The sequence below is a fragment of the Pediculus humanus genome, genomic scaffold (genome assembly GCF_000006295.1).
Source record: "Pediculus humanus corporis 1103172107745 genomic scaffold, whole genome shotgun sequence".
Classification (NCBI taxonomy): domain Eukaryota; kingdom Metazoa; phylum Arthropoda; class Insecta; order Psocodea; family Pediculidae; genus Pediculus; species Pediculus humanus.
Window position 1 is genome coordinate 95,815 of NW_002987346.1, and position 16,772 is coordinate 112,586.

General features: G+C 26.1%; 1 protein-coding gene across 1 annotated transcript; it reads left to right on the plus strand.

Moving 5' to 3' along the window:
* Positions 1 to 6,651: 6,651 nt before the first annotated feature.
* On the plus strand, positions 6,652 to 7,414 carry Phum_PHUM338410 (Homeobox protein SIX6, putative; the record flags this gene model as incomplete). The annotated part of the gene is made up of 2 exons (XM_002427688.1): positions 6,652 to 7,292; positions 7,411 to 7,414. 2 exons carry the CDS (start codon positions 6,652 to 6,654, stop codon positions 7,412 to 7,414), a joined length of 645 nt encoding a protein of 214 aa, XP_002427733.1.
* Between the last annotated feature and the right edge of the window lie 9,358 nt (positions 7,415 to 16,772).

The following is a 16,772-nucleotide window of genomic DNA, read 5'->3' on the forward strand; positions in this document are numbered from 1 at the left end:
ACATTAAGGTGAATTGTCGTGATTATGAGTGAAAATAATAATAATAATAATTTTACAGGATTCGTAAACGTTTAAGTATCGTACAACTTTCGTTTGTGTTGCTTTTTTTAAAATAATTATTTCTAAATATTTACATTCATTATTTTTTTATTCAACGGTATATTGTGATAATAATATTAAACCAGGTAGTAAAAAAAAAGAAAACTATTAAAATAATCATTATTATTATTATTATTATTATTATTATTATTATTAACGTATTTTAAATACTTTTAAAAACGTATTTTTTTTTTTTTTTTGTATTCTTTTTCCTGACATAATAAAAAGAACGTGACTCAAATTTTTTTTTTTTTAACACGACGATGATAATAATCCGATTTTTGGTTTAAAAAAAAAAAAAAAAAAAAAATCTCCAATGACAATCAATGAAGTAAAAAAAAAAAAAAAATCTTTACGCACAAAACTACTTTTGTCGTACCTTTTTATAAATGTTAATATTCTGCTAAAATAATAAAAGCGGTAAATATATATATATATATTAATGATGAAAAGACGGACATTTTTTTTTTTAAAAGAAAATATGTCATTTTTGACCGGAAGCAATAATAATAATAATAATAATGATTCGTCGTAACGAGGACAATATGTCTAACAAAAATGAGTTACATTTTGATTGATAGTTTAAAAATAATCTATTATTATTATTATTTATATATATATATATATAAATTCTAATAAAAAAGGTTGAGAGTTTTCTTAATCTGTTCTCTCTCCCCTCCTCCACTCCCTTTCCCACCCCCCGGGGAGGGAGAATTATTCAGCTTCACTGAACATTGTTTTCATTCATTTTCTTCTTATTTTGGCACTTTCGACCACGATTGAAGGTGGTGGTGGTGGAGTAGTAGCAGGCACACGCACACACACTAATGATGGGTTCGACGTTTGTTTATCAAAGCATGATGAGCTAAATAATAATAATAATAATAAAGAATGAAAGAAAGAAAGAAAGGAAGAAAGAAAGAAATAAAGAAAGAAAGAGAAAAAAAATGTCAACGACATTTTATTATTCATTCATTATTATTATTATTATCATTATCATTATTATTATTATTATTATTATTATTATTATTATTATTATTATTATTATTGTTATTGTTATTATTATTATTATTATTATTATTTTACGATTGGAAAAATCGATCGGAAATTATTATTTTTTTTGTGAATAAGTTATAAGCGTTGGATTTGTGTTGAGTGTGAGAGAGAGAGAGAAAAAGGGAGAGGGGGAGACAGAGGACGGGTGGGGGAGAGAAAGGGAATGAAAACAATCCTTATTACTGTCCTGATTCAGAATACGAATCGAATGCAGAATGGAGGTCAAATTACATGAAAATAATAATAACAACGTTGAAGTCTGTAATCGGTAATCCTCGTTAGTTTAACTCATTACCTTCTACCAAAGTTCTCATCTTTCAAAAAAAAAAAAAAAACGAATTAACTGGAAAAAAAAAGGAAGAAACGAAACGAAAAAATTTTTCGTTTTCATTTCCGTTTTCGAAATCAATTTTGCCAACTTAAAATTTTATTCTAAATAATTAATGATAAAAAAAAAAAAAAAAAAAAAATTGTTTTTGCACGCGTTTGGATGATGTTTACAAAATTTCTTTATAAAAAATAATTTCGAGCTCATCCATACTTTATTTTTTTTTTTTAAGGTTGGTAAACGTTTTACACTTAATATTAATTCGTTTCGTAAAAAAAAAAAAAAAAAAAAAAACAAATTGAAGGAAATAATTTTTATTTGTAAAAAACTCAAAATCTTTCTCACACACACGCGTTATGTTGACTAAACAATTACGCTATTAACGACGCCATTTTGTTTTCAAACGAACGAAATAAACTGAGAGAGAGAATGAATGAATGAATGAATGAATGAAATTAAAAAAAGGAGGAAAGAAATAATAATAATAATAATAATAAATTCACTTCTTCGATTTTTTTTCTTTTTCTTTTACGTTGTATTTAATTTAGGAAAATCTTTTTTTAAAAAAAAAACGAATCACATTATATAAGATTCTTTTTTTATAAAACATCGAATTTAATTTGAGACTTATAATTTAAAAAAAAAAAAAAAAGTAACGAATTAATTTTCTTTTTTTTTCTTTTTTTTTTTTTAGGTTTTTTGTGAAAAATGTTAATGATGATGAAAAAAGAAGGGAAAAATTCGAAAATTGAAAGAAAATAAAGAAAAAGGTAAGAAAATTTAAATTTTTTTTTACTTTAAAACGTTATTAAATCCTTAAAAACGTCGTTCGTTATTATTATTATTATTATTAATGAATTTTAGAAAATTCTACGAGGTACGATTTTTAATATCAATTTTTATTTTTGTTTCGTATGACTTAATTAATAATAATGATAACAACAACAACAACCACAACAACAGCCGTTTATCGAATGCAATTCAATTTGTTTTTTTTTTCTCCCACCAAAATTCTCGTTACTTTCGATTCGATTCGATTCGCATCTCGAAATATATTTTATTCGTCGTGTCATTTATACCAAATACCAAAATGTCAAACGATTTATTTTAATCTCGAACTCCATTTTTTTTTAGTAATGGTATTAATGCCACCCAACAAGTACATCATCTATCATTAATATCTCGTATTCGTTTAATCCTTTCGCTACATTTCGTTTTACGTTAACACGTTTTAAACAAAAAAAAATAAATAAATTTCAGGTTGTTAAACTCCTTATATAATAATAATAATAATAATAATTAAATTATTAATGACAAAACAGGATCAAGGTTCACAAAGTCCAGGCCAATTTTTTTTTTTTTTTTTTTTTTAAATTTAAGATGATTTTAATTGAGTTTTTTTTTTTTTTTTTTTTTTTTTACAAAATGCATTAATTTAACACTAATGAATGTCTTTTAAATTAAAACTTTTATCCCTCGAATTTCATTTAAAAAAAAAATAAAATTCCCAATTATTATTATTATTATTATTAGGTTAACCGTTTTTTTTTTTTTTTTTGTTAACAGTCGTGAATTAAATATTATTATTATTTTTTCTCAATACAATTTTCAACAATTAATGGATGATTAATAAGAAATTTTATTTTTTCGAGGTCATTAACCTGATTTTGTTTGTATTTCTATTTTTTTCTTTTCTTTGACCGAATAATTTTTTCATTATATAAAACTAAAATCGTTTGTTATGAATGAAAATGTAAAGAAAGAAAGAAAGAAAGGAAGGAAGGAAAAAGGGTAACAACCTCGACGTATGAATACAAACAACGATTTGAAAAAAAAAAAAAAAAAAAAAGGTTTGAAAAAATTTTACAAAATGAAAATTGACAAAAAGAAAAAAAAATTGTTGTTGTTGTTGTTTGTTATAAAAGTAGAACTTTCGTGGCATAAGAAAAAGAGAGAGAAAGAGAGAGATAGATAGAGATTTTCACGTATTTTTTTTTGTAACCGTGGGAAATTTTTTTTTTTTTTACAATGATAATTAATCGAAAATTTTCTTATTATTATTATTATTATTTTCATCCTTAATACGACACTGTTTTTTTTTTTATTAATAATTTCATAATGAACGCATTAAATCGTATAATTCAATAATTAGTTTAAATGTTTTCGTAATCAATCATAATTAAACAAAAAAAAAAAAAAAAAAAATTTTTTTTTAAGTTTCCTTTAATAATTCGTACGTTAAAACCAAATTTTTCTTGCTTCATTTTTAATCACCCTGTTAAATAACGTCCAAAAAGAAAATTCTAGAACGTTACAAAAAAATTCAAAAAAAATAATCGCGTGATTAAAAAAAAAAAAAGAAAAAATTACAAAAATCAAATGATGTTCAATCAATTATTAAATTTTACTCATTTAAATAAGCTGATTTAAAATCAGCTGTTTTTTTTTTAAAAACAAAAACCTTTAGGGGGAAGAATATATTTTGACACATTTACCAAGAGGTAAAAACAAATTCACATCATTCTCTCTCTCTCTCACACACACACGTACGTACGTACGTTTTCCATGTTTTACCCCCGGAAAAAATATAAAATATCAATAAGCTAAACGTAATAATAAGTGAAAAAAAAAAAAAAAAAAAAAGCTTATTTGAAGAAGAATCTAAAAAAAGGGGGGAGATTCAAGGGCACCCCAACAACAACAACCCATTTTAGAGATTATGGCCACGTCTCTTTGTCAATCATTCATTTAATCCGATTTCATCTACACCGCACACAACCCATAATGTTATTTCCATTATACTCCATTATCATTTTTAGTTTAGTCTAAATGATTCGTTCCTATATTTATGTGAAAATCTTTTCTTTTTTTTTCCCTTTAAATTGAATATTAAACAGTTATTATTAATTACTAATACGTATAAATACAACTAATATTATTATTATTATTATTATTATTATTATTATTATTTCAATCAAAAATTTTATATAATGTTAACTAGTTATCAAAAAAAAAAAAAAAAAAAAAAAAACTAAAGTCTGATAGTAGTAGAATATACTACCTATTTAGCACTATCATCGGGGCGTTTAACAAGGGTCTAGACGGGATCGAAAATACTAATAATAATAATAATAATAATAATAAACGATATAAAAAAATTAACATAAGATTTTTTTTTTTTTTTTTTTTTTTCTGTTAGGATATTTCAACTCCTGTCAAATATCTAACGAGTAAAATTATGACACCCATTAAAATCACTTAAATACTAAAATAAACTGCCAAACAAGAGTGGCAGGTTTTTTTTTTTTTTTTTTTTTATATCGTGCCTTAGATAATTAATTTTTTTGTTTTAAATTATTTACTCCCTTTCTTTCCCAAACGGTAGCTTCTTCTTCCTCCTCCCCTGCCCTCCCACTCCCCTTCCACTCCACTCCACTTTTGACAACCTGAAGCAGACGTTTTTTTTTTTTTTGTCGAATTTTATTGAAATGGTGGTTGTTACTAAACGAATTGTCTATCATTTTTATTTATATTTTTCCCTCGGTTTCCACGTTAAAAAAAAAAAGATTTAAGTGATAATGATGATGATGATGATGATGATAGTTTTGTTGTTGGTGTTCCCAACGAATATTTGATTTTAAAGATAAATTTCTTGCAAAAAGACTGACAGGATAAAAGAAAAAAAAATTTAGGAATTGTTTTTATATGTTAAACCTTTCAAAAAATTTCGCCTACGTAAAAAAAAAAAAAAATTTAAATCCTTTCGAATAATATACGTTTAAAATTTTGTTGCGATTGTTGTTGTGATTGTGATTGTGGTTGTTGTTGTTGTTGTTTTCAAGATTTATTTAATGATTTGTGTGTAAAAATGGGAGAGAGAGAGAGATAGAGAGAGATTTTTCCTTTTAAAAAATATTCTTGCTCCACCCTTTTCTCTTTTTTTTTTTTTTTTATAAATCTTTTGAGTTTTTATAAAACGTTAAAATTTTCTCAGATTTATTTTTAAAAAAATTTGCAAATTTGTAAGGGAGGTGGGGTGAGTGCGTGTGAAGGGAAATTTATGACTTTTTTTGACCTTTTAACCCGTTAACCGAAATAAATTTTTAATGCGTCGGTTTTTTTTTTTTTTTGTTTTGCATACGAAAAGTTTACGCTCGTAAGAAAATCAATATTAAAAAAAAAAAATTTATTTTTTTTTTAGTGGCGCGAAAATATTTTTTAAAAAAAAAATTATGTGAACGCGAATTTATGTGTTGCGTAAAATAAAAAATAGTTTTATTATTAGTTTTTACATAAAATTTATTAAAACTAAAAACGATTTTAGTCGTCAAAAGGAGAGGAAAAATGTAAAAGAAAACGCACGAAAAATTATTTTTTGAAAATTTATTTATTTATTTAATAATTTTTTTTTTGAAATTTTTATTAACGGTTACGTACCTGCCCCCCTAAAGGCAAAATTGTCACACTAAAAATTTTTAGTTATAAATTTTAGTAATAAATATATTAAATAGCCTTTGGTTTTTAAATATACAAAAAAAAAAAAAAAATGTTCGTTGAAAATGTGAAATTTTATGTTGTTGTAAACGTTAAATAATTATTAAGAAAAAATTCTTAACGATTTTATTTTCGTAATAATAATAATAATAATAATAATAATAATGAAAAAACAATTATTGTTAAAATAAAGTTTTAAAAATTTTGTTATAAAAAAAAAAAAATACAAAGTTTGCTTTAGTTTTAAAGACGTAAAAGCATAAAAAAACTTTCGACACGAAACCAACTTAAACAAGCTGAGATTGTTTATGTGAAAATGAAGGAGAGGAGTCAGGGCGGTTCTTTTTAAAAAAAAAAAAAAAAAAAAATTTTTTCCCCCCGCTCTTAAAAATTTCCCCGATTTAAATTGAAACACGAATGAAACTCATCCCCGGGCAAATATCGTTTCGTGATTTTTCATTGGTCGACGTCATGGTAATAAATACGTTGCCGGGGTAACGAAACTAATCAAGGAGGAGCGTGGGTTTGCTCCGGTGTAGAGTCACTAGCTAAACTCAAGTCTTGTTACGGATACCGCAATGATCGGGTGTCGGATGCTCGTATCGCAGTGATTATTTCAGGTGTGAAAGACAGTGATATACCAAAACAGTGAAGTGGCGGCTGTGGCCTCTGCCATGGCCGGCAGGCCGGACGCCGCCGCTGCCGCCGCTCCGGTGCCGGTGCCGCCGATCATCCCTAGTCCTCTATTTGCGTTACCAACGCTTAATTTCACCGTGTCTCAGGTCGCGGCCGTTTGTGAAACCCTAGAAGAAAGTGGTGACATAGAACGACTCGCTAGATTTCTGTGGTCTTTGCCCGTCGCTCATCCGAATATATCCGAATTGAACAAAAATGAAGCCGTTCTCCGTGCGCGTGCTATCGTTTCATTTCACAGTGGTCACTATCGAGAAATGTATTCGATTCTCGAACACCACAAATTCGGTAAGGATTCCCATGGGAAATTACAAGCCATGTGGCTCGAAGCTCACTATCAGGAAGCTGAAAAATTACGGGGAAGACCCTTAGGACCAGTTGATAAATACAGAGTGAGAAAAAAGTTTCCGCTACCCAGAACTATCTGGGACGGAGAACAAAAAACTCATTGTTTTAAAGAAAGGACGAGATCTTTGCTTAGGGAGTGGTACCTACAAGATCCATATCCGAATCCTACCAAAAAAAGGGAACTGGCACAAGCCACGGGACTTACTCCGACGCAAGTCGGAAATTGGTTCAAAAACCGACGGCAAAGGGATAGAGCTGCTGCTGCCAAAAATCGGTGAGTACCTAAAATATTTTTTTTTTATCATAACATTATTCTAACGACGCAATAACTTTTTTATTTTCTATTCCCACGTCAAATTGATTTTTACTGAACCTTATATACATATAATCAGGTAGAAAAATTTTTAATTGAAAATCAAACTTTTTTTTTTTTTAATTTAAAAATTTATCCGAATTGAATTTTTATAAATAATTTATTTAAATAAATAAAATTAAATTTGTTGACGTCATCATCGAAAAACAAACATATGGGAAAAATTTGTTTTGCATTAAAAAAAAAAAAAATTTTTTATAAACGTTAGCAAATGATTAAATAATTTGGCTTCGTATCCCCTTTCGTTATGTTTCGAGTCCTCTTCCCCCCTTAAAAAAAAAAAAAATTACATAATAACCGCGTACGAAAAAAGATAATAATAATAATAATAATAAATTTTATCATTTATTAACGTTAATTAAACTTTTCGAAAAAAAAAAAAATCATCATCATTTTATTATTGTATTTTATTTCGGAGCGCAAAAATTATTAAAAAAATTTGCCGTCAATTTATTTTAAATATTGATTCCATTTGCGTTCGTTATTGCGCCAAAAAATCAAAAGTAATTGAAACGTCAATAATAATAATAATAATAATACTGACATTTTTATTTTTGGCAAAAAAAAAAAAAAAAAAATAAAAGAAAAATAGATAGATGATAGAATAATAATAATAATAATAAAATGAAAATATATTCGCCATGATGGATTGTGTGTGACACAGAAATATTTTTTAAAATATATTTTTCGCGATAATTGCAAAAATAATGACGTAACGAATTAACGACAGCAAAACTCAAAATTCTTCCTCCAAACGATGTTTAATTGTTAAAAATTTAAATTGATTATTAAAAAAATTATTAATGTTGGCAAACCTGATTTTCGCGACGGGTTTTTTAAATATTAAATAAACGAAAAAATTTTTTTTTTCGAATGAATCGGGGGGAAAAAATATAACAAACAAATTGTCGATTTTAAATTATTATTATTATTATTAATATTTTATTATCGATTTTTAAAAATAATAATCGAATTAATAATATATCGATTATCGATTTTATTTAAAAAAAATTTATACGATAGCAAAACGCAAATAATACCGTCGCGATTTCAAAATCTTTTTCTTTTTTTTTTTTTTGCGCGCGCGAACGAACGAACGAACCAGATTCGAAGCGAAATATTTTAATTATTGAACTCTATTGATCGATAATTATCGATTTAATAACTTAATAATAATAATAATTATTAATCGATTTTTATTTATATTTTAAAATCGACCTCATTGCGAGATGGACGAATTTTTATTTTATTTTTACGTAATCCGTCGTGAAATGATTCCGGAAAAAAAAAGAAAACTTTTTTTTACAAATTTGTCTTCTGCCACGTTTGATTAATTTTAAGTACTATTTTAAAAAAATAACCGGAAGGTGTGGGGAGGAAGGAGGGGTGTAATTAATATACATGCTAAACTGTAGCAGTAAAAAAAAAAAAAAATTTGCTATGAGAAAAATTTGTAAAAAATAAAAACGTGACTCCATCATCATTATCATCATCATCATCATCATCATCATCATCATCATCATCATCATCATCATCATCATCATCATCATCATCGATAACTCGAAAGAAAACGAATGTAAAAAAAAAAAAAAATATGGTCGATTTTAAAAAAAAAACTAATGATTTAATTCAGGTAGGGAAAACGTGATTTTTTTTTTGTTAAGTTTGTAGAACTTAAAGTGAGAAAAAAAATAATAAAAAACGATTTTGCCCGGTTACTTTTTTTTTTTTTTTCTTCTGCTTCTTTTTTTCTAAGATCACGATTTGTTTTTTTTATTTTTTTTATTTGAGATATATATAGATATCATTTTTTTTTTCTCGAGGTTTGATTATTATTATTATTATTATTATTCGTAGCAGGTAGTAGCAAGAGATGGTAGCAGTAGTAAGAGTACCACCACCACCACCTTCAATCAATTCAATTTATTATTATTATTATCATTATTATTATTATTGTTGTTGTTGTTGTTGTTGTTGTTGTTGAAGGGCTCATTTTCATAATTGGACGTAATAAAAAAAAATAAAAAATTTTAACATCATCATCATCGTCGTCGTTTTTAAAATAAATGTCATCGTGATGAATTTAATTTTTTTGAATATCACGAATTAAATCAAAATAAAACGGTCGTCGTGGCAGGAGTAAGCAGAAGAAAAATAATGCAGACGATGTGTGTGTGTGACGTCAGTCACCATTTCAGTCAGTCTCGACATTTAAACAATACAAAAAAAAAAAATTCATTTAGTTTTATTTTATTTTATTATTTTTTCCTCGATGAAAAATTTAACGTAGTCGCGTTGATAATAATAATAATAATAATAATAATAATAATAATAATAATAATAATAATAATAATAATGGGAAAGGAGGAAAAAAAAATTTTTTTTTCCTACACGTCGGAACTTAATAAGAGAACTAATAATAATCCGTTCGTTGAATATTTAATTGAATTTTATTTTTTGAACCCCTTCGGAAAAAAGGGAAAAATTAAAATGTTTAATGTTTTGCGGGAGATAGAAAGAGAGAGAGAGAGAGAGAGCAGCTGGTGTCTGGTAAATAAAAGATGGGAAGTAGAAGAAGAAGAAAAAGAAGAACAAACTAACAAAAAAAAAAATTGACAGTTATAATTCGTTTATCAAATAATAATAATAATAAAATAAACAAATAAAATAAAATACTTGCGCGACAACTTTAGTTTTTTTGTTCTATGTAAAATTTTTTTACCGCGAGAAAATCACCGAAGGTTAATGCATAAAACCTATGATAATAATGATGATGATGGTGATGATGATGATAATAAATTTTCCGATTCGTTAAAAACGCGCGTCGCGAAAATTGAAAAACGTGCGAATTGTGTTAATGTCACTTTTTTCTTTTTTTTTTTTTTAAATTGGCACGTATTAATTTTTAATTCCATTATTATTATTATTATTATTTTTATTGTTTTTGAAATGTTGTGACGGACGCCACGTCGTTCTATTTTTTAAAAGTGCAAAAAAAAAACAAAAAACATATTGAACGTTTTGTTTCGATAACGTTAAAATTAAAAAAAAAAAGAGAGAGATCAATAATAGCGAACGTGGTAGCAGACAAAAAAAAAATTGGTAAGTTTACAAATCAAACCAATTTTTTTTGTTTTTGATTTTTAACTTACTAGTTTTTACATATATATATATATATATATTTAAAATGTTGGGTTTATTATAATATTATAGCAGAAGAAAAAATTTCCAAAAAAAAAAAACCGTTATTCGTTACTTCACAAATTTAAAAAAAAACGAATAAAAATCGGTTATAAAATTAACAAACTTATGAGGATTTAATATTATAAAAAACGTAAAAATTTCTTTTTCCTTTTGTAAACCGTGACGTTTTTTAATAATAATAATAATAATAATAATAATAATAATAATAATAATGATAATAATAATGACAATAAATTGCAAATGTTTATTTTTGTTTTAAATAAAATTAAAAATGTCGGGGGGTTTTCATTTATTAATTTTTTTTTTTTTTTTTTTTTGGTTTAAATTTTGAAAACGCCTTTTCGTGTTGTTTGTTTATTATAAAAAAAAAACAAATAAAATTTATGTTCGTTAATTATAAATAAAATTCGAGTTCGAGTTCGATTCGAGATGTAAAGTGTTAAACGATCACGGATTTATAACAGTTAATAAATTTTATTTTGACAAACGAGTTTATTTTTTTAAACAAATAATTAATCGTTTGTGAAAAAAAAATTTTTTTTTTTTATACACCCTGTAATTACGTAATCAATCGTATTTTTTGTTTAAATACCCGTCAAAATCGATAGATACTCGGTGGAAAAAAAAAGTACGTGTCATTAGAATTTGAGCCGTTGTTGATTTTATTTAAAATTAATGTGTGGAGTAGCAGTAGTAGTGGTAATAAATTTTCCTCCGGGGAAAAAAAGAGAGAGAGGTAGTGAGAGAGAGAGAGAGAGAGGATAAAATGTGGAAAAAGGCGGTGATGAGAGATGAAATCAAAGTTCATTTTTTTATATAATTTGATTGATTCATTAAATATCGATCATTTTGTATTCATTGACAGCTCTTCCACTCAAACATAATGACTCTTTCTCTGTCTCTCTCTCTCTCTCTACTATATTTTTAACAAAATATGAGAAAGAGAGAGACTAATGAGGGCCATTATTGGCCCGGCGGACCGCCGACATTGCATTCGTGTTCTCTCTCACCTCGGGGCCTTTTTTTTAAAACCCACAATTTATTATTATTATTATTATTATTATTATTATTATTCATTCATATCCTCTCTCTCTCTCTCTCTTTCGCTCGTCATTTGTTTTTCCTTTACATAATTTTTCCAAGATTTATAAAAATAAATTTTTTTTTTTTTTTTTTTTATCTCCAAGCATTTGTAAAACTATTTCAAATACCAAAATCGATTCCGGGGGGGGGAGATTTTTAATTATCGATTTTTTGTTGTTGGCGGCGTTATCCGCCTACCCCCTCCCCCCAATCCTCCCATGTTTTGATAACACGTACAAGGGAATAAAAAAGTAATCGAAGCGTAAAATTATGCCGCGTTACAAATAAAACGTTACAAAATTTAGGCTAAGATCGATCCGACGGCGTTAAATCAATTAATGACGCATTTAAATTTATTTGTAATTAGTTAAAATTCTTAATTATCCCCTAAAAAAAAAAAAAAAAAAATTAAAAATGGCGGACGATCAGGATGACGATTTTCTTCGTGCGTTTTTTTTTGGTTATTTAAAAAAAAAAAAAAAAAAATTTTTTTCTGTTTCTTATTATTGATTTTTATTTATTTATTTATTAATTTATTTTTTTTTTTGGGGGTCTGGGGGTTTTACACTCACGCACACTTCATTACATACACACAGAAAAAAAACCGCGAAATCGATTTGAATATTTCATTCTTTGATTTATTATTATTTTAAAAAAAAAAAAGGATTTCCGAAAATTTAAAGGCGTGAATCCGATGACTACGAAATCCATGCGTGAATCAAAATCGATATTTTCTTTCTTTCCTTCTTTTTTTATTTCCTTTTTTTCCTTTTTTTTCCTTTTTTTTTTCCTTTTTGAAATACTTTTTAACCTGTAATTATTATTCTTCAATCTCGACGGTGTTAAAAAAAAAAAAAAAAAGGAAAAAACTTTCCTGTTTGTGTTCCTCCTCATTAAAAAAAAAAAAAACATTTTTTTCGTTTTCGCTTTCGAAAAAACATTATTATTATTATTATTATTATCGTAAAATAAAAATCGCGGAAAATTTTCTAACAAAGGTAATGATAACGATTATGATGATGATAATGATTAATAAATAATTTTCCGAGAAAACTCTCGAAAAAAAAAAAAAAAAAACAATAAAATCACACGTTTGCTCATTTTTTTTTTGTTTTCGTTCGATCGACGCCATTTTTATTTATAACAAATTCGATTTTAAAAAAACGCGCGAATTTTTTTTTAAAATTTAAATTCTTTAATAAATTATTATTATTATTCTTTAAAATATTTTAAATAAATAAAATAATAAATAAGAATAAGAAAAAAAGTTAAATTCACGAACGTGGTAATAAAATTATTTTTTATTAGTGTTATTATTATTATTATTCGAAGAAAAAAAAGAATATTTTCGACAATGAATGAAATTTATATTTATAAATCTCATCGGTTTCCCCCCCCCTTCCCTCCCCTCTTCCTCCTCCTCCTCTTATTATTATTATTATTTTAAAAAATTATGAATATGTTTTTTGAATGGCGTATCAAATTCTTAAATTTCTTTTTTTTTTTTTTTTTTTTTAAGGGATCCACCTGCTTTCATTTTAAAAATGTCTATCGTCTGAACTTTATTAAAAATAAAAAAGTTTAAAGAAAAACCCGAAAATTGCGCTGGGGATAGTTATTAAGGGAAATAATCTCGTGCCACGATTAAAAATTAATATTGAATGTACGATTTGTTAGATTGTAAAAAAAATTTAAGTTGGCAAAATTTGTGTTGATGAATCACGTGACACAAAAATATTTTTAAAAAAAATTTTTTTTTCGGAAAACGTTATAAAATTTATCCAAAGTGTAAAATGTTTTTTTTTTTTAACAAAAAAAAAAAAGAGGCTAAAAACAGGAGAGAGCAGCAACAGGAACGGGAGTAACAAAATCAGCAGGAGCTCAACTCTCTCTCTCTCTGTCTCTTTTTCTTTTCCTTTGACGACTTTCTTTCTCTTTCTCTCAAGTTGTTTTCAAACCGATTTCCTGTTTCCTTTTTAAAATTTTACACTCTGTTATTGAGTTTCAATTTTAACTAAATTACTTTTCCTTTTCTCTCTCTCTCTCTAACTGTCTCTTTCTCTCTCTCTCTCTCTTTCTTTCTCTTTCTCTCTTGAGAAACATCACATCGGGATTTATTATTTTCTTCGTTTTTTGAATTTTCTTTCTTAACTTTTCAATTTCGCTAAAAAAAAAAAAAAAATTTTTTTTTTTCTTTATCGATAAATCCACGGATTTCAATTTTTTTCCTTTTTCTAACACTTCATAAATTTCCTTTTTTAATGTTATTGCCACTTTAAAAACTTGTTTAATGCCACGAAAAAAAAAAAAAACGAATTCGAACTTTTCTTTTTATCATTTTCACATTATCAAAATTCTTATCGACCACTTCTCCCCCAAAAAAGATCTTTCGTATGCCACTACCGATGCGTGCCAACATAACAAAATTAAAAATCGTATCAAAAAACGTGGTAATAGATTATTGTAATTATTATTGGCAAAACACAAATCGTAAAATTTTTAAAAAGTTTTTTCATTCATGTTGAAAATTTTTTCTGTGTGTTTGTTCACGATACCCTTAAATGAGAGAGAAAAAATAATAATAATAATAATAATAATAAAAACTGTAAAGAAAGATTTTTTTTTTAACAATCGTGCCACGATCGATTCCCGATAAGATAGTAACAAAGGATGCCAGGTGCGTTAACATCCTTATTTTTTAAGAGTTATGAAAGAACTCGAAGATGAAGATGAAGATTTTAAAGCTACCAAAACATCTTCGCTTTTTTCATTATTATTATTATTATTTTTTTTTCTCATTTAAATTATAACCCCGTCGAAATGAAACCTATTATTTAGTGACACGTTAAAAATTTTTTTCATATCGAAAAATGATTCGGGATAAAAAAGGAAAAAGGGAAAAATCAAATTGATTTTTCCTGATTTTTTCTTTTTTCTTACATTTATCGACTCTCACCGGGGGGTAGGGGGGGCATGCGTATGGTTATGTGGGAAAGAATGAGATGAGGAGAGGGGAGGGGAGGGGGCAGCCGCACAACTTGTTGATTTTTTTTTTTTTTTATACCAGAAGGTCAGTTTTTTTTTAGAAATATTATCCGTCAATTTCAATAAAAAAAAAATTTTCTTTTTGGTACAAAATGTCTTTTCCAGAAAATCCTCATTCTCACAACAACAACAACCGCATTTCTAAAGATTGATTTTTTTTCCTTTTCTTCCTTTTTTTCCTTTTTTTTTTTTTTCCATTGCGGTTGATTAATGTTGAAGTGGATTATAGGGAATGGGGGACCTCAATGTCCTGCCACAAATTGATTTAACCGTTTTTATATGGCGAACTTTTGAAAAAAATCTTTTATGATCGTCCGTCGTCATTCATCATTCCGTCGTTATTCAATTTTATTATTATTATTATTATTATTATTATTATTATTATTATTTGAGTAAAAAAAAAATCGTTTTTTGCTATCGTTTAAAACCGGTATTTACAACAGCAAAATAATTTATGTGATTAACACCGAAAATTTTTTTACAACGAGTTTTTTTTTTTTTTTGTATAATTATAAAAACCCTCGCATTTAACTAACTAACTAACTAACTAACTACTAACTAACTATTACTAACTAACTAAATATTACTAAAACTAAAAATTACTAAAATTAACGTTTGGAATTCGAAGCCATTGATCTCTCCTTTAATTTTTTTTTTTTTTTTTTTCTATTCGGAAAAGACCCTTCAATTGAAATCCGATCTCTGTTATTTTAAATAATAGAAGATTTGAATTTGCAACTGACAAAAGAAGTAAAAAAAAAAAAAAAAAAAAAAAATTAAAGTTCGTACATTTTTGCTGGGGTACCCCCCTTAAGTTAGATGACGTGTCATTCGAAAAGAGGTACTACTATAATCAAAAACGTGACTTTATTAAATATGAAAATACTTTCTTTTATTTTTCTTTCTCTATCATCTTTCTTTCTGTCTCTCTAAATAATAATAATAATAATGATTGTTATTTCATGTCGACGCAAAAAAGTAATTTATTAAATATTTACACGTTAAAATGTGTGTATAAAGTTTGAAATATTTATAATTCGTTTGTGTTTGTGTTTGCGCGCGTAAAAAAAAAAGACGTTAAAAATTTAAAAAATCGATATAAAATGAAAAGAATTAATTTGTTAAAAATATAAATGAAAACGTTTAGTGTTTAGTCGATTTGTTTGTAAATATATAAAACAACAACAACAACAACAACAACAACGTTATGTTATTCGATAAATAAAATCTATTTAAATTTTCTTTTACGAAACTCGCACACTCGGAAAATACATAAAGAAAAATGATGATGATGATGATGATATAAAATAATTTTATTTTTCACACCTTCTTTAATATATTTTTACATAAAAAATTTACCATTGCGACAAATAAGGATTTTAGACAACAAACAAATTTGTTTGTAATGATGATTTATACAACACCCCTATTAAACAACAACAACAACCCTCCTCCTCTTTTTTTTTTTTTTTCCTTTTTTTATTTCATACATATATATATTCTCTACCCTCTTTTCTTTTCTTTTTTTTTTTTATATAAATCTGTTGTGAATATCGTTTTACAAAAAAACGTGTCAGAAATGTGCCCAATATGTTTTTTAATCAATCAAAAGGTCCGACTCTATTTTCCCTTTTTTTTTTTATCGTACACGTTAAAACTTATTTAAGGATTAAACTGATTATAAAAAGGAAAAAGGAAAAAAAAAATTCGATGGCGTGACTTTCCAAAAATTTTTTTGATATAATAATTCATTATTATTATTATTATTATTCGAAAAAAAAAACCACCGTTAAAAAATTTAAATTCGTAAAAAAAAAAAAAATTTTCTCGAAGGGTAAAAAAAATTAATAAAACGTTAAAAATAAAATTTCCGATTTCTTAACAGAAAGAAAAGAAAAAAAAAAAAAAAAAAAGTTTTAAAACAAACCCTAAAGGTTTTCGTTCGGTTTCTTTTGTTTTTCTTTTTCCAAGACCTTTTACAGCGATTTATTTCCCGACTATTGTTTATTGATCCATTAAAGTCGATTAAAAATTCTTTTACAAATTAAA